This window comes from Vanessa tameamea, chromosome 29 (assembly GCF_037043105.1).
Source record: "Vanessa tameamea isolate UH-Manoa-2023 chromosome 29, ilVanTame1 primary haplotype, whole genome shotgun sequence".
NCBI classification, from domain to species: Eukaryota; Metazoa; Arthropoda; class Insecta; order Lepidoptera; family Nymphalidae; genus Vanessa; species Vanessa tameamea.
Window position 1 is genome coordinate 4,055,267 of NC_087337.1, and position 25,763 is coordinate 4,081,029.

A 25,763-nucleotide genomic window follows, 5' to 3' on the forward strand; every position below is an offset into this window, starting at 1 on the left:
TTTTTTGTTTTTTATAAAGATTTATGGATGAAAAAGGCCCATCTCATGATAAGTAGTCACTATAGCCCACCAACACAACACCAATACGCCACCAACCTTGGGAAATAAGATGTTATGTCCCTTGTGCATGTATTAAAACTCGGCATTCAAACCGGTACCCAACAGTACTAAACTGTTTGGCGAATTGAAGATCAGATGAGTGGTACCTAACCGGACGGTGCTCAACGCCCTACCAAGAACATACATATATATTTAGGAGATTCCTTTATCCGTCCAACTGGCTAGAACAAACCAACATTCTTTTGTCTATTTGGGCGCGAACAGTAAGGTCGATACTGGCGCGACTTGTGATTCGTTAATAGTGTTATTTGTGTTTTATTTGAACTTGTAAGCTCAACTGGGAACGTAGTTTACTTCAGTATGTATGATTTGGTGATTTATTTATGTTAAGACTGTTACCCGCGGCTTTGCCCGCGTAGAATATGAATATATTTACAAATTAACTTAAAATGTTACGTTAATTTAATACCTCTTTGTATACTACATTGGTGGGTATTTCCGCCCTTAGGGTAGAATATCCAGAAACGCTTAAATACGTATCTACTCGTTTTTAATCAGTAGCCCAAAAATAAAGTTTCCTGTTTCTAACTTCAATAATGATGGACTTCCATAAAAAAAATCATTCCTTGCTCAGAGGTAGGATGTCAAGAAACGCTTAAATACGTATCTACTCATTTTTAATCAGTAACACAAAAATAAATTTCTCATGTTTATAATTTAAAAAATGACGGACTTGTATACAAAATTTCAATCCTTATTTCACCCCCTTAGGGGTATAATATGCAGAAACATTTAAATAGGTATCTACTCCTTTTTAAATAGTATCTCAAAAATAAAGTTTAATGTTTCCAACTTAAAAAAATACGGACTTTCATACATACTTTCATCCCTTATTTCACCTCCTTAGGAGTAGAATATGCAGAAACGCTTAAATATTTATCTACTGATTAAAAATGCAGTATCCTAAAAATAAAGTATCATGTTTCCAACTTAAAAAACGACGGACTTCCATACAAACGTTCAACCCTTATTTCACCCCCTTAGGGTTGGAATTTCCAAAATTCCCTCCTTAGTGGGTGTCATGAAATGTTAGTTTATAAGTGTACACTGTACAGCCTAAAATATAAGTTTTATGCTTCTAGTTCTAAAAATGACAATATTTTCAACAACTTACAACTTTTCATCCCCCTTTTGATTTACAGCATTTTTTTTTCAATTAAAAAGTAGCTTGTCTTTTCTCAGGCTCTAAACTATGTTTCTACCATTCAAATTTCATTTAAATCGGTCCAGTAGTTTTGGCGTGAAAGCGAGACAGACAGGCAGACAGAGTTACTTTCCCATTTAGAACATTAGTATATTAGTATGGATAAATTCGAAGTTAGAACTATTTACGGTTTGTTAGTAAATTGTTTAAAGTAATTTATATACTTGTCTTTTTTATCTATTTCAATTCTGTACGCTAAATATATACACGTGTTCTGCTACTACCGAAAATCAAAAGTCACGATGATTCAGAATTTATGTAACATCCGGTGACTACGATGTTATCAAATAAAAATGGTACAATATTGCACAATCTATTAATAAACATTTTGAAATGATTGTTATGCTAAGATTATATACTACAACTAGCAAACCGCCCCGGCTTCGCACGGGTACAATTCTGATACTAAATATACTACAGAATGTCTTACAACGTTCACAGTTTTTCAGTCATTAGACAATACGAACCGATATGTCCCTGCGTTTTAAATATATAATATCTTCAAAAATATTCATTTAAATTACATGCTGTAAAGCGCAATATTGATCTATATTAAATGCACAATGTATTTAAGGTACTTTATTGGATAAGGATTAATGATGTACTGCTTAAAATCGCTTCGAAAATAAACCGTTATTTCTCGTATAAAGTAAAGGTTAAAATAATGGTCATTTTGGCTTATCCCTAAGAGATAGACATATACCATCGCGGACTTTTTTCAAGACCTTTTTAAGGTGTACAATACTGTAGTACATTATTTTGATCTATCTCGTAGGGTTCAGCCAGCGTTTGCAATGTAAGCGCATAAAAATGTGTTCATTTACGACATCACATTAGAAACCTCTAATATAATCAGTGTTTCTCTACTATATTGTACATATAAACCTTCCTCATGAATCAATCTATTTATTTAAAAAACCGCAATAAAATCCGTTGTGTAATTTTTCAAGATTTAAGCATACACAGGGACAGACAGACAGCGGTGAGCGACTTTGTTTTATACTATGGTGGTGATTATGATCTGTTTCATTGATAAAGATTGTTCTTTTGAACGTTTCAGTAAAAATTTAAACGTGGAATCGATCGGCCGTTTGAATTTCAAATTATAAATGGAATAGTTTAAATTTGGAATGTAATTTCCTTGACTGTTTTGTTATATTAGAAAACTGTTTAAGTCGAGTAAGTAGGTTTTTTTTTATTATTTTATAGTTTTTAATTTGTTACAAATATTAGTGATGTGTTAAATTGACGGTTAACAAAATTAGTTATTGATTTTAGAAATATTTATTGAACGCTATCAAATAAACTACTCTTTTTAGTTGAAATTATAAAAAAATATATATAATTTTGCCGAATAAATATCCGAGCCATTGCTAATGTTTAATTTACTGAATTTCTGTCAATATTAATTTAGTGAAGAGCATATTTTTATCCGTTGTGTGCTATACATATCAGAGTAAAGCGATCGTGAACTCGGATGCGAGAGCAAAAAGATAAGGCTATCCCTGTTTGTTACGTCTATATTTCATAAACAAATTGAAAGTTGAATGAGACAAATATATATTTATATTTTTTTATTCAAATACTGACAGACGAGCAAATAAGCCACTAAACTCAAACTCAAACTGATATTCCTTTATTCAATATAGAAGTATTATACTTACTTATTGATAGTCGAGTTAAAGACTACCGCCAGTTCGGATAAGAAAGTACCAAATATCACTCGTGCCTGTAGTTATACTGGCTCACTCGTTCTTCAAACCGGAACACAACAGTATTGAGTACTGCTGTTTGTCGGTAGGATATCTGATGAGTGGTACCTACCCAGAGGGGCTTGTTATTTTGGCTTTTTATATTTATTATTATTTCCTACCGAAGGTCCCTTGGGCGAACCGGGTTATATGGGAATCCTACCCACTAAAACCACTACGATGATCGTCCTCAATTCGGATCAGCCATCGGAGAGGCTGCGGGATCGTGTCGATATAACGCATCCCCGGGCCTCTCCCGTGCTGTGCTAGTTGATAGTCATAGTCTTCTGGTGTACTACCAAATATGACGTACCCTATCAAGCTAGCAGACAATGTGCTGTTTCCTAACAAGGAGAAATAGATGTAAGACTCGTCACCGATGGTCTCAGACTTGACCAGTAAACGGATTGCCCCAAGATTTATTGACTTTGTGTTATCAATTTTGATTTATACGGGTTTCAACTTTTTAAGGGTCTTGGCATCGGGTTTAGCAGCATCCCTTCATGAGCCTTTTATAGTCATATCGATGCTGAAATATGGCAGCTTGTTTCTACTTATCGGTTTTTCAAAGCTGGCAATGACCCACCCTTGGCTGAGACGAAGCCGTCGCTTTTTTCAGTTATACCAATGCCCAAATTTTAGGAGACGCCATAAAATCCCTACCAGAAGCGCCACATATAATACCAAATAAGTCTGGAAGGAAGCAACGTATTTTTCCCGTCCCGTATTTTTTTTTTTTAGTGGTTCTCCACTCGCTTTGAGAGAGACCCGCGACATACTCAATACAACCGATCGAATGAAAACAACAATTATAATAACCGGAAACGGTATCGCATCCATACATAAAACAGGGCGACTTGATAACAATACCCTCTAAACTCGGCCAACAAGTACGAGACCGATGACCAATACATATTCAAAACACAGGTTAGACGTATTTTAATAGTGTTCTTTTTATAATATAGGTAGGCGGACAGGCTAATGGGCCACTCGATGGTAAGTGGTCACCACTGCCCATAGCCATAGACGCTGTAAGAAATATTAACCAGCAGTCCAGAGCAGTCAGTCTCAATTGAAAGAACTTGAGTAACTCAGAAATACAACGACGTTTCTTACCTTTTCTTGCATAATTTTGTAATATGTATATGACGGCGCATGGGGCGCCATCTTGTTTATTCATACTGGTTGGAAAAGAGTATCAGTGGGAGTTGAACGGCGCTCTAGTGAAGCGTCGCGTCGATGCTAGCGAGGCGGCCATCTTGGATCGACGGTTACATTCAAGTTTTCCCGCGCACCACGTTTGCGACGAATCGCTAATTTCCGAAATTATATTTAATCTGTTGTAATCGATTCAGTGATTTATATGTGTTTGTGTATATGATATTATAACAAAACGATGTTTATGTCTATTGTGAAATTATCTGTGTAATTTATTTGTTTAATAAAAAACTTACTGAATTTGTGAATAATAGTTTGAATATCCGCCCACTTATGATGAATAATTCTGATATCGGCAATAAAATGTTAATATATAATAAATCAAATCAATATTCCCGCCACGAGTATCTGTCAATGTTTATGTTGACAGATTAAAAAGAAAATATTATAATGACTATTATACAAAGTGACAGATACTCGAATGCAATATACAGATAATAATAATTCGTATAATATTTAATATTAAGTATTACATTCTGATGTGGTCTTACTCAATGGAGACAACAGAGGCTCAGCGTCATGTTCCGTGACTCTACACAGTATTATGAAATAAAAAAAAAAAAAACTTTTTCAGACCATGAAGTCGGTGCTAGTGTTCCTGTCAGTCGTCGCCACGGCTTTTGGTTACAACATCCTGTGTATTCAATCGGTGCCTTCGAAAAGCCACTACCATCTGATGAAGGGCATCGTGGATCCGCTCTTGAAAGCTGGGCATCAGGTAATTCATATTTATTTTTAGTCTGTCCCAATCGAAGAAGGATTAAAGATAAACAAACCTTAGATTGACATATACGACGCGATTTGCTAATAGCTCAGCTATAGCTGAGCTGTTAGTGTTGCACAATATATTGTGCAATACTCAATTTTCTTATCTCTCTGCAATACTCAAGCTCTTGACTAATATATCTTTATTTATAAAACAACAATATTCGTGTAAACGACTTATATCCACTTTAATTTTTTGTCCAAAGTTCCGATAATAGTTCCGTTTACGTTGAAAACGTCATTTTTTCGAAAATCCATAAAGTATATCATAAACTATTCAAGCTCTCGGCCAATGATATCACGTCTATTCGGTGTCAAATGTTGTTTATCTTGTGTTCTCTTGTGGTTGGAATATATAAAATTATAAGCATAAACTTTCATTAAACGCCAAGTTTTCGAGTGCTTGATATATTTTTTTTAAATTAATGCACGAAAATGCCTTAAAAACAAAAAAAATCGTTATGAAACTTGTCCTGCAGATTTTATTTATAAACATAACCGGTTTATCAGCTCTCCAAAAATGTATAACAACTAGGAACTTATTTCAAAACAACCGAAATAAAATGACCACAAAGAACGCTGGTGGAAATTCGTATTCGAACATGAACGAAATCGGACTAAAGTTCGCTCTTTAAAAAGTGCGAAAAAATCGTCCCATTTTCAGAAATACTTACGTCTACCAAGTCATGACGGAAAATCCTAAAATTTACTTTTAAATCTTAAGACGTACCGTAGTTCGAGCTTTTACAAGTAACATATATATTTATTTTTCAGATAACATTCATAGCACACTTCCCTGAATCAAAACCAGTGAAAAACTTGAAGTACATTGATGTTAGTCACATAAAGATACCAGCTGAAAGTGAGTCATAACAATGAACTTTTAATGGTATTGTGATTAACCTTGGTATACCTTGGCTTTGTGCTTGGGTAGTTCACAATCATCTGGCAAACAATACCAACTGTATTTTACTTGGTGGTTTGGCAACACCCACTCGTCAAATATTTTATAGCCTAATAGGTATAATTGGCATTGCTGTGTTGCGGTTTGAAGGGAGATCAGTGTAACTACAGGCACAAGGGATCTAGTAGCTTAGCTCCCTTTATTTACTTTCCTTCATAACTCCTCTATAGAAGTATTATATATCATATATCTATGGTAGTATTTAAATATCGACGATTCAAAAACGCTTCATTGTGGACGTTACTTGAATAAAATTGATTTGATTTGATTTGAAGACGTATTTTCTGGACCACATTTTCATTACAAACAAAAAAATATATACTTAAGTAAATTTCTTGAAACATATCTGGGTTAGGAGCGAGCTATACGTGTTTCCACGTCCCAGAGGGCGTGAGAGCAATACATTTTATGGATTCAAATTAAATCGAACAATAAGGACAACAAAGCATTTTTATATCGTCAATATTTCGACTCCACCACCGTGTCGGAAAGCAGCGAGAAGAAACGGCAATAAAAACTCGCAAGAAAGTACCAAGATTCTACTTCCCCTCGGGTCGTTTTAAATTGCCATCCCAGACTATCCTAAAATCCTAAAATCAAGGATTTTTACATACACAAAGTAGTGGTCCGCGATAACTGCGGAATCACAAAACGGTTGAGAAGGTATTTAATGGGGATGTTGAGGATGCAAATTTTTTCACATCCGCAGCATCCGTGGATGTGAAAAAATGCGGATGCGAAATTTGTGAAATAGTTTTAATTCTTCTCGGTGGATGCTCCACCAGTTTAGAGGATTTTCATCAACATTAAACCCATTTTTCATTGCGGTAAAATATCACTTTGTGCCGGAGGTGACATTGTAATTCACTTGTCACTAAATAGTATAAAACAAAGTCGCTTACCGCTGTCTGTCTGTCCCTGTGTATGCTTACATCTTTAAAATTACACCACGGATTCTAATGCGTTTTTTTTAATAGATAGATCGATTCAAGAGGAAGGTTTATATGTATAATAATTGCACAAGTACAGAAACACTGATAATTTTAGAGGTTTCTGAAATGATGTCGTCAATAAACACATTTTTTGCGCTTACATTGCAAACGCTGGCTGAACCCTACGAGATAGATCAAAATAATATATTACAGTATTGTTCACCTTAAAAAGGTCTTCAAAAAAATCCGGAATGGTATATGTCTATCTCTTAGGGATAACTCACAATAACCATTTTTTATCCTTTACTTTTTACGAGGTATAATGGCGATTTAAAGCAATAGAGTATTAATCCTTATCCAATTAAGTACCTTAAATATATTATGAATTTAATATAGCCCTTTACAAAATATTTTCAGATGCGTATAATCGCAACATCCCTAGTATTTAATCTTAAAAAAACATCGGCTCTGTTTATTTTCACAATTATCGAAGTATCAGTTCCTGTAGCTGTCTGTCTTACCGTGCTAAATCGTCTTAACCAAAAGTAGTAAAGGATGTACTTAGGGAGGCACCAATACCTTCTTGTCCTTCTAAAGTGCGCAGCGTGTACGCACCAGGCAATAGAACCGTCTATAATTACTTACTTGACAGGCGCTGAATAATATTCTGCTCGAAACGTTGTCACGCGTCTTTTAACTTCGACTGACTTTTCAGCTGAAGATTGGTCAGATAAATCAAAGCAAAGCATAGCGGTAATCAAGAAGCTCGCGAGGAACTTATTTAGGGATTTAATAGTAACTCCAGAAGTCAGGGAGGCGTTGCTCAAGGAAAAATTTGATGCGGTTGTGACGGAGTGGTTCTTCTCGGATACTGATACTGGGTATGTTCTGTTAAGGCTCTGCCTGTGGCAACACCAAGCCTGCTGGTCAGTCGTTGAACGATGACCTTGGCTGTTTTTAAATATCCAAGAAGTAGGGAAGAATTTTATTTTAACTTCGTCATTTTTGTTTACTTTTGCCCAGATAACGTTTGGTCGATAGGCGTGGATATTAATCGTCGATCTAAGGTTTTGATTCAGGCGAAACGCGTAGTTCTTAGAGTGAACTGGCAGAAATTGACGCGTAAGGAATAAGTGTTAACTCCACGCAGCCTTTCTCTCGCTTTCTCTTTTACTCTGTCTCTTTCTTTTATATATATAATAGTAATAATAAAACTAAATCTAATTTTATATAATAATATTTCAAGTTATTTTTTGTTATTGTTTTAGTTCACAATTGGGTCACATTGAATTGTTCTCAAACGTTAAGTATAACATAATACAAACAATGTTTAATGTCATTGTGCGTGTTATGTAATAATTAATAATTAATAAACCCAAGGATCTTTTCACTGGAGCTTCCCTGAATAAAAAAATTTAAACGAATGTTTTTCTTTTCCAACTCTTTTCCTTTTCCAAGCTCTGGACTACTACTGAGAATTTTCTGACACGTCTAAAAACTTTTAATAGGCTCGACATGAGCTTCGAAGCCTGGACTATTTGCAGCCCTTACTAAATAGGCTCGCCCACGAGACAGTAATAACCATAACGTTCATTTGATTTGATATTCATACTTGTGAAATTTTGTAAACGCCAATTTGTATTTTTTTTAAAGTATCTTTTATATTCTCCAGATATGCAGCCGTTCAGCAAGTACCATGGATTCTCCTCAGCGGTTTAGCGATGCACTCGCATGTGGAAAGCTTGGTGGACACAGTTAGATCCGTACCCACGATACCAGCCTTTTTAATTGACTCACCCATACCCATGAACTTTTGGAGCCGCCTCCAAAATACTTTATTGTATTTGCTAATGTCGACAGAATCATTGTAAGTATTCTATTATGTTAAACTATGCGTGCTTTATTTATACGACACCACGCAAAGGTAATACAACGTGTCAGCGCTGCAGTCATCCAATATTCTTCCGCCAAGAACAATGATTCATATCATCGTGTTCCGGTTTGAAGGATGGGTGAGCCATTATAACTACACGCACAAGGGGCATAACATATTCCTCTTATAATGCCAATTTATTGATTAAAATATTTCTTCCAGATTGGACTACTCAGTGTTAAAGTCCGACTATGAAACCTACTTCTCCCCCTTCGCAAAAGCCCGAGGAGTAACTCTTCCTCCTTACAACGAAGCCATCCACGACATCTCCGTACTCTTCGTCAACTCGCATCCCTCTTTCTCACCAGCTCAGAGTCTACCACCCAACGTAGTTGAAATTGGAGGATATCACATCCCTGAAGAAATACCCCCACTACCAAAGGTAAAGAATATATTAGCTTGATTATATACGTCAAATAGCAAAGCTTTGAATCGCCTTATTCGGTTTTAAAGGCCGACCAAAGAACTTCAAATAAGCTAGTACAAGAGACCTTACTTCCCATGGATGGCGTATTGTATGTACGAAATACTCTTTTGGAATGCATTTCTTATAGGGCTTATGAGCATTGGTGATCATAAAACAATGAAAGTTCTGATAGCCTTAAAAATGAGCTCCGTCTTTAACACAAAAGCATTCGGGTGTCATATTAGTGTCCTCTGGTGATCTCCTCTTCGCCAAAAATATTTTTGAGAGTCTGTTTAAAATTTCAGGATCTCCAAGATATTCTGGACTCCTCCCCACAGGGTGTGGTATTATTCAGCATGGGATCAATCATCAAGTCCAAAGCACTAGCTGAACATACTAGACGAGACCTGATCAAAGTCTTTGGTGAACTGCCCTATACCGTGCTTTGGAAGTTCGACGAAAATATCGAAGGTCTGCCAAAGAACATCCACATTAGATCCTGGATGCCACAAACCAGTATTCTTGGTGAGTTATCCAAATGTTATTGTGTATGCTATTGGTACAGCCTGTGGGGATTTAATAATTAATTTAATATCTAATTAAACGTAAAAGTTTAATTAACATTTTGATGGTCAAAGTAAAAACTACCACGTTTCGGAAAAGAAAGAACCCTGACCTGTAAACACGGAATTGTGAAATTATATACTCTTACATTGTTGTATGTAATGATGTACCAGAAGGATCCGACCTCAGATATCCTCCGAAGAGAGATACGTATTCTGATACCTTAGGTTGTCTCCCAACATCATTCTTGAGTCGAGTACTCGCCGACCGCATAACATTTGCAAAACCAATAGGAATAAAAAGCACCAGTTCGAAAATTAATTAATTTTATAACTACAATAATGATGTAAGGGACATGTTGCCATTTTATCTTACAGCTCACAAAAATGTGAAACTGTTCATCACTCACGGTGGTCTCCTGAGTACTCAGGAGTCGCTCCGGTTCGGGATCCCCATCATTGCCATTCCCGTGTTCGGAGACCAGCCCTCCAACGCGCAGAAATCTGTGCAAGGAGGACACGCATTGATGATAGACTTCTCGCCAGAAATGGCGGGACCGCTGAAAGACGCCTTGAAAGAAATGCTGAGCAATGACAGGTAACTATGGCGTAACTACTTATCTATTTACATATAATCTAAACGAAATAGGCCGCTTGCCTCTTGTGTCTAATAGCATACGAATAGCATTCAGCTCACAGCTATTCAACAAACTTGTATACTATTAAAAAGCATCTTGTAATTTCAATATTAAGCATTTTCAGCTGGAAACAATCCATTTCCGCACAACGCTAATGTTTTCAAATAAATCCAACCATGTTTATTGGAATTTTCCATAGTTCTGTATAAAACGATTTGCGAATCTAGTATTCATAAGTCGAAATACTAATCACGGGTATAACTTTCCTCTTCAATTCTTCACCAAAATGAAGGTTTTGGTACCACACATAATTTTTGTGACCCCACGCTTTGCATGATAAGTATACGCATTCTATCCTCTACACCGGCTATAATAAATACATTATTAATATCATAACAGATACTACAAACGAGCGAAGTACCTGTCTCAACTGTTCGTTGACCGCCCTGTGAACACCACTCACCTCATACAGCACTACGTGAGACACGCCATCGAGACCAACGGTACATATTTTTATAAGAATTCATAGTTTAGTTTATTTAAATATGAATATTATTATCAGATTCGTTGAAAGAAGCGTTCGTCTGAAGTTCTTGCAAATAAAAAAAGATATTTTATTAGCTACAGTATATTCCAATCGAAGGCGGAGTAAAGATAAACAAATCTTACATTTACGAATTCCATGCGATTTGCTAATAGCTCAGCTATATTGTGCACTACTAACAGTTCTTGATTAATACATATTTATTTAACGCAACACTATTCCACTAAACTTCTGTATGCTCACTAATTTTAAAACAGTTTCGTCGACGTTCAAAACGCCATATTTTCGCAAATCCATAGTGAATATCACAGATTAATCGAGCTCTCGACCAATGATATCGCGTCAATTTGCTGTCAAATGTTGTTTATTTGGCTTTTGTCCTCTTTTGGTTGGAATAGGCTGTACGTTAATTTATCATACAAAGGACCAGCTTCCACCAAAGGGCAAAGTAGCAGAGGTTATGTATATAACCAATCAGATATCGAAGAAATGCTCAGAGGTACAGATATGGACAAGATGATGTGATAATGATTAAGATGTCATCTTGACTGATATCGGTCACGGAGACAATCTCAAGTGACTAACCAATTACATTTACAACAACATTAACAGCCTTTAAATTTCCCACTGCTGGTCTAAGGCCTCCTCTCCCTTCGAGGAGAAGGTTTTGAGCATATTCCACCTCGCTACTCCAATTCGGGTTGGTGGATACACATGTTGAAGAATTTCATTGAAATTAGACCCATTCAGATTTCCTCACGATAAAACATCGTGAGGAAATCTGCATGGGTCTAATTTCCTTCGCCGCCGAGCACGAGATGAAATTATAAACACAATTTAAGCACGTGAAAATTCAGTGGTTCGCGTTCTAACCACTGTTTCATCTCGGCTCTTCGAACTCTTCAAACTCTTCGGCTCGGCTCGAACCAACTATAACGAAATGTTATAGTGACTGACGACCTCCGTGGTCGAGTAGTGTGTACACCGGTTTTCATGGGTACGCCACTCCGAGGTCTCGGGTTCGATTCCCGGCCGAGTCGATGTAGAAAAAGTTCATTAGTTTTCTATGTTGTCTTGGGTCTGGGTGTTTGTGGTACCGTCGTTACTTCTGATGTTCCATAACACAAGTGCTTTAGCTACTTACATTGGGATCAGAGTAATGTATGTGATGTTGTCCAATATTTATTTATAATATTTATTTTATTTATTTATAGTGCAGGCGTGTGTGCGCAAACATAGATGATCTCTATTCCCTCACTCTTATAATCCGATGGGACGGCAAATCCGACCCGACCGGAAAGAGTTCAGACCAACGGCTTTACGTATTATTTGACGCACGAGAATGTACACACTGCCAAATTCCTGACTCCGGGGCTGTTACTGCGAATTTTTTCGATAGAATAACCCAATAACTTGTTATAGTACCGATCTGGGGTTTGAACCCAGTACTAGTGTTGCATATCGATAGTATTGTCACATCGATAGCCAGTTATTTTTCGATAGTATAACTTTCTCAAGATAAGTTATTTAGTAGACCAGGTAACGATATTATATTTTAATAAGTTTATTAAATTTGCACCAGTAAAGATTACAAAATTGAATACATTTAGAACTATTTTTGGATTTATGAATTACCCTCAACCCTCTAGTTTAAAAATTGTGTGTCTTTAATAATAAAATTACATACGACCGTCGATGTCCAAAGAAATAACAATATTCAATAAAAAATCATTAAGGAAAACTTTGACTTCGTCAATATCCTTTTCTCAAAAATCATTCAAAGACTATCGACAGTCCAAAACTATCGATACTATCGATAGTATCGCCGTTATCAATAGTATTGCTCACGGAGAGCTATCGATACTATCGATAATATTGATCAAAGAGATACTATCGATAGTACTATCGATAGCCTGAATAGTTTTCGTGGTCAACTATCGGTAGTCAAAATATCGATAGTTCTGTAACACAGCCCAGGACTTCGGGATGTGCTGCTTTACATCAAGCCATTATGCCAACGAAGCAGAAATGGACAGGATACCTAACACCTGCCCCCCCCCCCCCCCCAAACATCGACTGGCAGATATAACTTAGTATCAGAAATGTTATTTCTGATACTAAGTTATATCTGCGCCTGTTTTTTAGCATTTCTCGTAACAACTACCTTCCTGTTATAAATGAAACTATTAACTTTACTTTTCTAATAATGCTTGTTGACTTCCAGGCAGGAGACATAACATACATATATAATCGTATTTAACTAACATGACTGTATTTTTAGATATTGAAAAAGAGTAACTACTGAGTTTCTTGCCGGTTCTTCTCGGTATAATCTACATTCCGAACCGGTGGTAGCTTTATTTTAAATAGTTTCTTAAATGACGATTCAAAAGTACTTGCAAAAGCCTACTTGAATAAAGTATATTTTGATTTTTAATTTATACAACTCGATGTGTTGTTTTTTATTTTAAGTTGCTATTTTCATTTCCAGGCGCTCACCATCTCCGCTCCAAGGCGCTCCTCTACTCGTGGTACGAGCTGTGGATGCTGGACCAGGTTGCTTTCCTTCTCGTCATACTGTATACAATATACAGAGTGTTTAAGAAGATCGTCGGTTGTTTTAAGAGAGATAAAAGTATCAAAACCGGGAAAGAGAAACGACATTAAGAATAATTTATTTAAATAAAGATTTTTTTTTAATTATTATTATTTTTGTTTATTTTTTATGACATCGGTAGGCGGACGGGCAAATAGGCCACCTGATGGTAAGTGGTCACCATTACCTCTAATCATTTTTCAATACATGTATAGCTTGCTAACATCGTGTGTCGGAATAAAACTCTCAACAAACTATATAATTATTATATATTCTTCGAGTTTAACAATATTAATTGAAAAAGAAATTCGCGAATAAGTAATAAGAACAGTAAGCTGGTACACGAGAAATATAGAAGAGAAGATATTGAAAGCGTGAGAAAGTTTAAAGAAATACAATAAGGCGAAATAAAAGCGGACACAGGTTCGACGCAGGGAAGCAATAGCGGTCTACTGTGGCGGCCGTAGGTCGACTGGTGCTCCGCGGTCCGTTGGCTCCGCCCACTTTTGCGCGTCACTGGATACATAGTGGGATCAAGACGGCCAGTTTGCATCGCTCGCAGCCCGTCGATAGTGGTCACCACACATGCACCAACTTTGGAAACTGAGATATTACGACCCTTGTGCCTGTACACTGGCTCACTCACTCTTCAAACCGAAACACAACAATACCAAGTATTTTTATATATAATATACAATGTTATGGTGAATATATATCGTGGTACCTGCCCATATAGATCTACCACCACGTGAAAAGTGTCTAAAATGTAAGGTAAATAATGAGGAGACTTCGTTTTGTAATTCGAATTCATATGCCCGTTGTCTTCCTTTGTCATCTCGCTAAAATGAAAGTTGAATCTATCAGCTCTCTTAATTAAATAGAACATTGTTTTAGAAATCTCGTCTTTCCCTCTCTGATTAAAATGACATCAATATATCGAAAACCGCGATTCCAAATTTCAACTACAGCTTAAAAAAAAAATATCGCAAGAAAACAATCCAATGAATTGTTGAGGCCAAGAATAAGAAAGTAAATTCAATAAAGAACCATTTCAGGCATTTTTATACACATACTGGACTTGTGGCATTACCACACTAACAACCCCCCCCCCCATTTTACTCTCTCGAGGGATAAATTAAAACAGTAGCGTATGTACCTGGGCTAATTCCAGAGCAAATTTCATCATAATCGGTTCAGCGTGAAGAGGTAACAGACGCTACTTTCACATTTATAATAGTAGTATATATATAAATAATTTTACATACCTCGTGTTCAAGCACCTTCTAAATATAAACTTTTATTAAAATACGATACTGTTATTATTGGTATATAAATAAAAATCTTCATTACTATATAACGTTTATTGAAATCAATAAAATAAAATAAATGAAACAAAACATCGACACACACACATCGTGCTTACAACACTATACTGATTCACACACGCGACAATATCTAAACTAAAATGACAGAACTAAAAACATGCTATCTCTGCCTTTAGTATGAGATAAAAATGAGATATGTCAAAACTGTCAAATCAGTTTAAAAATTAAAAGGTGAGGAATCAGTATATTTCACAATAAATTGTGCAAAAAAATATTTGGTATAAATAATACTTCGAATTAAAAATAACAGATAAAAAATTTAAATTAAAATATCAAAGACGAAACAAACATTTTCGTTCGACTCACTCTGTTCAATATTAAGGTACAATTTTTAATCTTTTGGCATTCGCCGCGTATTAACTTAAATAAATAAAAAATAATAATCGATTTACTCTATGGTAATAACATCTTGGTATAATAAATTATAAAAAAAAAAAAATATATATCACATGTCAAAATGACAGATTCATTCAATATTCGCGGGAAATACTTAATATTTTTACTTTGGCGTATGTAACGCAATCATATTTTCTATTAAGCATCGCCAAAACTTCTTTCGATATGTGGCTTTGATTAATTATTTATGTGTCCAGATAGATTATCAAAATAGTGGCCAACCGTTGGCTACAAAGTACACGCACACTAGCAAAGTAATATGACATTCCTGTTACACACCAAGATGATAAAGTTTGCTCGTTCGTTTTAATTCTTTAGAAGTACGACACTATCTAGACATTAAAATAGGTATAATCACGGTTCAAAACAAAATAAATATTTGTTTACAATTTAAATTAATAGGCTAATGAAAATGATATTTTAAAATAACACACGTTATCAAAATAATTATCTTTGGAATGAAATATACTTAATTATCTGTGATATTAAAAATGGTTCCGAATGAACTTCTGTCATAATATACTATATTCCAACGATAGACGTAATACAGATAAAACAACCTTACCCAACTCTGTTATATTATGCTCTGGAATCTCGATGAATATATATTTATTTATAACACAACACCATACCAATAAACTACATATAGAACACACTTTAATTTTCAAGGTCAAATGACTTAGTTCGAGCCAATGTTGCCATTATGAATTGGCTAGACATTGGACCTACCATTTATTGACAAATATTGTCGCCTGCGGTTTCTCTCACGTTTTCGATCTTTGGCATAAAATATGTATTTTCCTCTCTCGCATCAAATTCAATTCAGTGGTTCAGACAGATAGATTTTTATAATATTAGAATAGACAGTTGACACTCTATTGTGATTAATCTATTATCTATACGTAATCGGACAATACCAAAACACCGTCACACGTGAGATCTCTGTCATATACATGGGATGTGTACGAATTAGTTTTGCATATCGATAAACTATCGATAGTTAAGGTGTTAGCGATAGTATCGATAGTCTATCGATACTATTGTCACGTGTCAACACTATCGATAGTCCAAAACTATCAATACTATCGATAGTATCGCTAGCTCTCTATGAGTAATACTATATATATATATATAATATAGTATTGATCAAAACGATAATATCGATAATAATATCGATATCCTGAATAGTTTTCGAGGTCAACTATCAATAGTCCAACTATCGATAGTTCTGCAACGCTGGTACAAATATTTCAATTCTGTCAAATTAATCGTATTGTACATCAAAACCAAACAATTTTAATTAAAGGCCGAGCACTGATAATGTGTTCATCTTGTCAATTGATCACCACTACTAATCTGTACTTGAAGTAGCACTTCGTTAAGTATTCAAACATTTTCTCATGACTGTACAGATACTTTAAAAACAATTAAAATAGATCAACCAAAGCATCGCACAATCTGCTTAGCCGAATTCGATAAAACTTTTCCTGTTAAAAAGCTTTGAAAAATTGAAAACTTTTTGATATATTATGACAGGAGCCCGAACTATAAAAGGAACCGTTCATACGTGATGACTTAGTCAACAATAATAAAAAAAAAGGTAAAAACGAAAAATATATTAAATTCAGGCGTTTAATTATGTCATTAATAAAACATTACAATTTTCTATTAATAATTCATTCTTCTCCGTCACAGCGTAGAACGTTCTAGAAATAATCTTAATCATTTATCCGTCTGTGTCTCGCAATCTTTAGTAAAATCACGTCGCTCCTCGACCTACAAAGATCATTTGTTACAGCTTTTTTTTATAAATTAAAAAAAGGATTCCATTTTTAAAAAGTTTACTTTTTTATAATGTTAACATTATTATTACACATTGCAACACTGGTCTACCACTATTTAGTGTTTGTTACTAATTTTGTCAATAGAGGGCACTAGTTGTAGTAATCGAACTAACGAAGTTTTCTTGAAATTAGTTACATGTTAGTTTAAAAAAGTTAATCTATCATTAGTTGAGGACCTTGGAGACTCGTGATAGAAAAACGTTTCCACAGTCAGACTATCCCGTGGTAAATATTCTTAGGCTAATCACTTCTGACGATATGTTATTAAAGTTCGTAGTAGTAATATTAAGCCTACTCTAACATACTAAGGTACCCGAGACATAAGGGTGACAGATGTCATTATTTAGGTTGGCAAATCCTATACGTCAAATTTACAGACATTCTAAGCAAAGACAATGTCCTAAAATTTAATAAATTAATAGGACAGGTATTAATTTATTAATTATTCGATAATTCCAAATAAAATTTCATCAATCAAGAGGCGTAAAAAATTGGTCGCCTTTAACCAAGTTTTTTGAAAAATTTTGTCCACAGACAAACCCAGACATCTCGAATAACAATCAAGTTTACCAATAACATTAAAAAACATCCTTATTTTATACTATTCAATTGCTGTAGGTTTTCGTACAAGTATAATTTAAAAAAATATGACGTAACGACGTCACATAAAATATAATTTCAACATAGGACTTGAAATTAAACGCCTAAATTTAAATTGAACCTTATTACTACGGCATTTGGTTGGATTTCGTTTGTACTTCATTACGTGTCAATACCATCTCAATAAATAAAAATATATTAATATATTATGGAAATAAATCAAATATAAATAATCGATGAGTAACACAGTCTACATGTTTGTTACGAATACGACATGAACACTACTGTTAACTTTATGTAATACTAAATCTAGTTCTGTCCGGACGTCATGCGTTTTTCCGTCTCTAATATTTTATCGACAATCGGTCCGGGTCGGAGAGAGAGACTCGATCTTTTGTCTCGCTCTTTTTTTTGTTCGACCTGTAAATATCAATATTAGATACACAACGGGGTTTACATGGATCAAGTCCTACAAAAGTTGAATTGAAAGTCGAAAATTATTGTAATAATATCATTTTCAGTCTCGCATTTTTAAATTTGGACCGATAATTGTTATTTTAATATCGACAAATAACCAGTGTTTAATTGTTTTTATAAGACAGAAGAAAAAAAGTGACTTAAATCGATACTTATTTTTAAATAAATTTTTGAAGATTCATTTTGAAAAAGGTTAAAAAACTTGATAACTCGAAAATGGATCACTTTTACATGCATGCATATGGGGGTTAAAATTAACACATAGTCAATAGTCACCCCTATCACCTGCTAACTTGAATACGTCGAATTACCAATAACTATAGACATATTAATATATATATATATATGTCGGCGCAAACGCTTTAAATTGATTGTTTAATCAAGTTATTTCTAATTAATTTGTAAATGGGTTGTTGTTTGTTGTTTAGAAAGGGAACAGGAATTAGTTAATAATTGTGAAAACTAAACATAATAATGAATTTTAAATGTTATGTCATTGATTGAACTCCTGTGTTCAACAGGTGTTGTTGTTATGATTTTTGCTATAAAAAGCAGTGCGACGGTTGCTCGGGGGTTCATTCTCATTCGAGCTGTCGGACTGTTCAGACGAACGTTGTGTCCTGATCGATTGTTGAATAAACCTATTATTTTGCTGAAATAGTTTTACTATTTCATTGCAAAATGAGCCATCAACATCATGTTGCTGAAAGTGACGTCAGCAATGCTGACGTCACGCTTTTTTAAAAATAACCCTGGAGGCACTTCTTCGATATATATATATATATTAACTAGATATAGATATACAGACAAGTTAAAGATAAAATATGACAAAGAATGATTTCAATTCAGTATATACATATAAACATTATACACAAAACATATACTTTTTTTAATTTAAAATAGGGAGGCAGACTAACAAATTGACCCTCTGATGGTAAGTGACTCACTTATTTTTGCACCATAATGTTGTATTCAGTGGTGACCACTTACCATCTCGTGTGGCCCATTTGCCAGTCTGTCTGCCTAAACATAATTATTATTTAGATATGACTCACCTCAGGCTCGCCCATTAGAGTGTTGGAGAGGTAGGGAGCCTTCAGAACACCTCGCCAGTAGAGTTTCTCCAGGGGCCTGTTAACGCACCAACCCACGCAGCGGACACCCAACGACCGCCAATAGAAGACTTCGCTTCTGCAATATAAAATTGAAAGATGTTTCATATTATAATGAAACATCTTTCAAGGTTAAATTACTGAACCGAATTTGAAGAAATTGGCATGAAGCAAGCTTGAACTTCAAGGACAAACTGAGTCCGTGACCAGGGATTTGCTGCCGTTCGACGTCGATGTCCGTGCGTACTCACGGGCTGGCGGCGTCCTTGTGCAGCAGCCCGGCGCTGGCGGCGAGTACTCACGGGCTGGCGGCGTCCTTGTGCAGCAGCCCGGCGCTGGCGGCGAGTACTCACGGGCTGGCGGCGTCCTTGTGCAGCAGCCCGGCGCTGGCGGCGAGTACTCACGGGCTGGCGGCGTCCTTGTGCAGCAGCCCGGCGCTGGCGGCGAGTACTCACGGGCTGGCGGCGTCCTTGTGCAGCAGCCCGGCGCTGGCGGCGAGTACTCACGGGCTGGCGGCGTCCTTGTGCAGCAGCCCGGCGCTGGCGGCGAGTACTCACGGGCTGGCGGCGTCCTTGTGCAGCAGCCCGGCGCTGGCGGCGAGTACTCACGGGCTGGCGGCGTCCTTGTGCAGCAGCCCGGCGCTGGCGGCGAGTACTCACGGGCTGGCGGCGTCCTTGTGCAGCAGCCCGGCGCTGGCGGCGAGTACTCACGGGCTGGCGGCGTCCTTGTGCAGCAGCCCGGCGCTGGCGGCGAGTACTCACGGGCTGGCGGCGTCCTTGTGCAGCAGCCCGGCGCTGGCGGCGAGTACTCACGGGCTGGCGGCGTCCTTGTGGAGCAGCCCGGCGCTGGCGGCGAGTACTCACGGGCTGGCGGCGTCCTTGTGCAGCAGCCCGGCGCTGGCGGCGAGTACTCACGGGCTGGCGGCGTCCTTGTGGAGCAGCCCGGCGCTGGCGGCGAGTACTCACGGGCTGGCGGCGTCCTTGTGCAGCAGCCCGGCGCTGGCGGCGAGTACTCACGGGCTGGCGGCGTCCTTGTGGAGCAGCCCGGCGCTGGCGGCGAGTACTCACGGGCTGGCGGCGTCCTTGTGGAGCAGCCCGGCGCTGGCGGCGAGTACTCACGGGCTAGCGGCGTCCTTGTGCAGCAGCCCGGCGCTGGCGGCGAGTACTCACGGGCTGGCGGCGTCCTTGTGGAGCAGCCCGGCGCTGGCGGCGAGTACTCACGGGCTAGCGGCGTCCTTGTGCAGCAGCCCGGCGCTGGCGGCGAGTACTCACGGGCTGGCGGCGTCCTTGTGGAGCAGCCCGGCGCTGGCGGCGAGTACTCACGGGCTAGCGGCGTCCTTGTGCAGCAGCACGGCGCTGGCGGCGGCCCAGCGCGCGGCGCGGCGCCACGCGAGCGCGTGCAGCGCGTCGGCGACGCGCAGCGCGGCGTGCAGCGGCAGGCGCTCGCCGAACCTGCCGACGGGCCGACACCACGGTGAAGCTGGCTCGTGTACAGCATTCATTCTTAAGTTAACCGCGTAGGACCCAATTCTAACGGATTTAAGTAACGCTTTCCCCGAAGCTAATCATACTGACTTGGCGCAAAATTGACTAAGATGGATTACTCCAGTCGTACTAGAATTAAGACTGCGAGAGGTTATATGTTTATAAGCCGAGATGGCCCAGTGGTTAGAACGCGTGCATCTTAACCGATGATTTCGGGTTCAAACCCAGGCAGGCACCACTGAATTTTCATGTGCTTAATTTGTGTTTATAATTCATCTCATGCTCGGCGGTGAAGGAAAACATCGTGAGGAAACCTGCATGTGTCTAATTTCAACGAAATTCTGCCACATGTGTATTCCACCAACCCGCATTGGAGCAGCGTGGTGGAATATGCTCCATACCTTCTCCTCAACGGGAGAGGAGGCCTTAGCCCAGCAGTGGGAAATTTACAGGCTGATTATGAGAGGTTATAACGAATTATTTAAAAGTCCAAACCAAATGCAACTGCATTCTGTGGTGTACCGCAGGGTTCTCGTCTTGGGCCCAAACTATTTCTTCTTTCCATTAACGATGTAAGACTGCATTAAACATAGTTGCTTTCGCAGTATTTTTTATTAAATAATTAGATAAGGCTTCCAATTGACATTGAAACAAATAGATAAGCCTTCCAATAGACACCACTCTCAGACATCGGCACTAAAGAAATATTGCATTGGCCATATAAAAAAGAGAGCACCTGTGGTTGACACGTGCACACTATAATATGGCCTGTGTAACTGACTGGTCTTCCTTGAAAATCATTGAAATTGGACAGAACGTCATCATCATCACAACCAGTTACAATTTACCCCAAAACAGTCAAACTCGTTTACTGTTTGATAGTAAGTTAATATATGGATGCACCAATGCCTCACTGAAGGATAACTAACCTAGGATTACTTGGACCGTTCTCAGCATCATAGTCTTGCGCGCTGAAGCAATATGGACGATAGCTGATGGCGCCCACAATCTGAGGATCTTTTTTTCGTATCTAGAAAAAAAAAAAAAACTTCATAAACCGCAACAATAAATCTCTCATCATCTCACTTCACTTCACTTCACTTCACAATTAAATTCAAATTCCTCAAAGAAGCATTACACTCATTCGTTGATATTCAAACCTAAAAATGTAAACCTCCCCCCACCACTAATAATGATAAGTCTATATAACTAGTTACCTGGTATAAGATGAAAGGATTGAACGTCGTCACAGCAGCAAACTTGTACAGATTTGGACGGGATGCGAACGTATCGAGGATACCGTTTATAACCTGGAATTGAGACAAAAATCTTTAAATATATGACCCAGACCATTCTTAAGACTGCGTGAGACCTATTATAGTATTTTGGATGTAAAACATAGAGTCTAGTCACTTATGAATGCAACAAGATGTTGTGTTATATTAATATGAGGTCCAACTAAAGATATAATATGCTATATATACAGATAGGTATTTAGGCATGTATTTTTCGGTGGTAGGGCTCTGCACAGACCCAACTAAGTTGGTACCACTCAATCGTCACATATTCTGCCCCCTAATAGGTTTACTTTTCATTATTGTTCCAATTTGAACGGCCCTAAAATTCTTTCATTGGAATAGGATATATATGTCTGTATAAATACTCAATGTGGTGAACGTTGAGTATGTAAACAATTAATTAATTATTCAGTTATTTAATTAATTAAAATAAAAATCTTTGCCTTCGGTTTCTATTAAACAAAATAAAAGATAACATTGTCACTACCATCACAATGTTGTACAAGATATCAGCTCAATTGCTTGTTTTAAAATCCACTTTCATGATTAGCATACATCACCTACCTCCCCCCCCCCCCCAATTAGTTAAACTTAATCCAATAACTAAACAATGAATACCTGTTTGTCTTCTCCTTTGACATCAATAATCATCCTAACTTCATTTGAAAGGAGATAGTCGAGGGCATCTTCTAGACGGCACAGGTGGACTTCTTTGAACTGATGTCTGTAATTGTTGCAATGATAATAAATAAGAATTAATGACAGTGGTGTTCAAAACAATTAGCTGTTGTGCCAACTGTTAGCTTTATTCCAGTTTATAACTAGCAATTATATTACAGGAACTTTAAATTGAGCCCATAAATTTAAAGCTTTTTAAGTACTTATATAAAGAAAATTGTAATGTATTATTATTTTATTTATTTAAATCCTTTATTGACCACCATAAAGTTAATGGGACAAAAGGCGGACTTAATGCCTTTGTTCCATAATCGGACAACTTGAATGGAGTAGTATTAATGAAATAGGGGAATAAATTGCTGAATTTATTTAATTTTTGTACATTTTTAATCTATTTTATCATTATTGTTGACTAAGTCATATTGTATACATATTTTATTAATGGCATTTTTTATAGCTCGGGCTAATGTCATAATATGAAATAACAGTTTTCAAATCTATTTCATAAACTCGAAAAGTTATATCGAAATCGGATCAGTATATAGTAGATTTTATCATGCCTTTGATGATGTATTTTAATAGTTCTAAAAGTATCTGTCAAGTTATAAACAAATGTTTAACTTAACGAAATGCTATTTCAAGTACAGAGTACTAGTCGTGACCAACTGAAGAGGAACACATATTATCAAAGTTCAGATATTAAAATGCGAAAGTAACTCTGCTGTATGTCTAGACAGACAGACAGAGTTACCTTGTCAGTCTGTTGCTCTTTCTCAGCCAAACAACTAAACCAAATTTGATGGCATTTGTATGAAGTAAGCTTGAGCTCCAAGAAAGGCTATTTTTTGTGCATAACACATACCGACCACCCCCTTAAAATGCGAGCAAAGTTGCCTTTTTTATCTATACAATAATGGTCAATGTACAACATTTAGATCGAAGCATTTAAAATAAGGTAAATTGAAATCCTACTATAAGCATGTATTAAACATATGAACCTTATTCTTGAATCATTCTCTTTATTGATGAAAACTGCATTAAAATTCATTGTATACTTTAAAAGCTCTTAGGGTACAGACTGCAGGAAATGACTTTGTTTTCTATGTACCATTTTGTACTAGTTCTGTCAACTTTTTGATATCCATTACTCTTATGCACTTGCTCCCATGAATCAACCATACTTTTTATCATATAATAAATTACATATTCGACACAGGGATTATGCCAATGTAAACAAAAGTTAATAGAAAATTGAATCAACATTAACTGTGATATGTGAGACTTATATTTTGAGATAATATTTACAATTGTTTTTTTTTCTACACCAGCAGTAAATTACTCTTTTTTTTTTTGGTATGATGTATATTCTCGAGTCTGTGCTTTATAAAATTTTAACCACATAATGAGTAATCACGAGTGAATATACCATTGTCATATAAAGTTCTTATTTTTTTTATTATGCTGAATTTAGTTAATTATATTAGTTAGTTAATTGTATTACTGATAATAACCTATTGGGATGTGTAGCACCAACATCTATATTTTTTATACTATCCCAGTCCATCATCTTGACATCAGTTATGGTACCACCAGTCAGCCTCTCCAGACCTTGATCATGTAAGAGCACTAACTGACCATCTTTCAATGTCCTCACATCCAACTCTACGAAATTACAATCTCTCTCGACACACTGAAACCAAGACAACATATATTTTTTATTTATTTTTTATGATATTGGTTAGCGGACAAGCAAATCTCCACCTGGTGGTAAGTGGTCACCATCGCCCACAGACAATGGCACTGAAAGAAATATTAACCATTACATTGCCAATGTGCCACCAACCTTGGGAACTAAGATGTTATGTCCCTTTTGCCTGTTTTATACTGGCTCACTCACCCTTCAAACTGGAACACAACAATACTGAGTACTGCTGTTTGGCGATAGAATATCTAATGAGTGGGTGGTTGGGCTGACACATAGCCCTACCACCAAGTAAAATAAACATATTTTTCGAGATGACAACACATATAATCAAAATTTATACACCGGCTATATTTTACATTCGAAATACAAAAATTTAACTTTAACATACAATGAAAACTTACATATTTTAACGCTTCCAAAGTATTCTCCGGTGCATCAAAGCCAGCTCCTCTATGTGCGATGCATTTTACCACTCTGTCAGGATACATAATCCCCTCCTGCGATCTGGGCTCCGGTCCGAATATACTCTCAACATTACTCTGATCTGGTTTCCTTAACCTCGTCAAATAATAAACAGCGATTCCTAACAGGCCAACATCCACTCCAAGCGGCAGAACTGCTTGTAAAGTCGAAATAAATGTAAATAAAAATGATATTACATAATATATACTACTGTATATGAAAGTAAATATCGCTAAGAACATATTTTCGATCGTTCGTTTAAACTTATTATCTAATGTGTGTTATGAATTTCGAAAATAAATAACATTTGTACTACGAAGGCGGGGCTTATTTGACATTGACAGATATTAATGCAGCGTTTAGTTACTGTATAATTATTTTTTATAAAAACGATTCAAAATTTATCTTATTTAAAAGTAATTATTTTATATGTACCGTAACTTACATCTTTTGATATAAAACATGTTAGGTTCCCCTAACTATCAAATGAAATTAAAACGTCCTTCGTACACATCGCACGTAACCAATCTGAATAACTTATGAACATTACTGATAATATACTCCGTGGCAGATAATAGATTATAAGAATTATGTAGTAAATTTTATTCAAAATTAAATTATAAATTTTATAGACAGATACGCTGGGATTCATAAAAAAAACTCGTCATAATCTTACTTAATATATTTT

The 25,763-nt window shown here is 36.8% G+C and overlaps 2 protein-coding genes across 4 annotated transcripts; one reads left to right on the forward strand and one right to left on the reverse strand.

Moving 5' to 3' along the window:
* Positions 1–2,484: 2,484 nt before the first annotated feature.
* LOC113402551 (UDP-glucosyltransferase 2-like) lies at positions 2,485–13,725 on the forward strand. Its single transcript, XM_064219699.1, has 10 exons — positions 2,485–2,503; positions 4,868–5,011; positions 5,833–5,920; positions 7,670–7,835; positions 8,627–8,821; positions 9,050–9,269; positions 9,599–9,818; positions 10,235–10,454; positions 10,894–10,997; positions 13,530–13,725. The coding sequence occupies exons 2-10, from the start codon at positions 4,871–4,873 to the stop codon at positions 13,703–13,705; spliced, it is 1,530 nt and encodes a 509-aa protein (XP_064075769.1). The 5' UTR covers positions 2,485–2,503; positions 4,868–4,870; the 3' UTR covers positions 13,706–13,725.
* A 3,291-nt stretch (positions 13,726–17,016) lies between these two features.
* On the reverse strand, positions 17,017–25,406 carry LOC113396860 (glycerophosphodiester phosphodiesterase 1). Of its 3 annotated transcripts, none has more exons than XM_064219846.1 (8): positions 25,015–25,406; positions 24,420–24,598; positions 22,849–22,954; positions 22,150–22,242; positions 21,862–21,962; positions 20,771–20,899; positions 19,392–19,527; positions 17,017–17,191 (listed from the first exon to the last, which is right to left on the reverse strand). In XM_064219846.1, the coding sequence occupies exons 1-8, from the start codon at positions 25,315–25,317 to the stop codon at positions 17,138–17,140; spliced, it is 1,101 nt and encodes a 366-aa protein (XP_064075916.1). In that variant the 5' UTR covers positions 25,318–25,406; the 3' UTR covers positions 17,017–17,137. The 3 variants fall into 3 exon arrangements, with proteins under 3 accessions (XP_064075916.1, XP_064075917.1, XP_064075915.1); XM_064219845.1 differs by lacking the exon at positions 17,017–17,191 and adding an exon at positions 17,204–18,279; XM_064219847.1 differs by lacking the exons at positions 17,017–17,191; positions 20,771–20,899 and adding an exon at positions 17,200–18,279.
* Between the last annotated feature and the right edge of the window lie 357 nt (positions 25,407–25,763).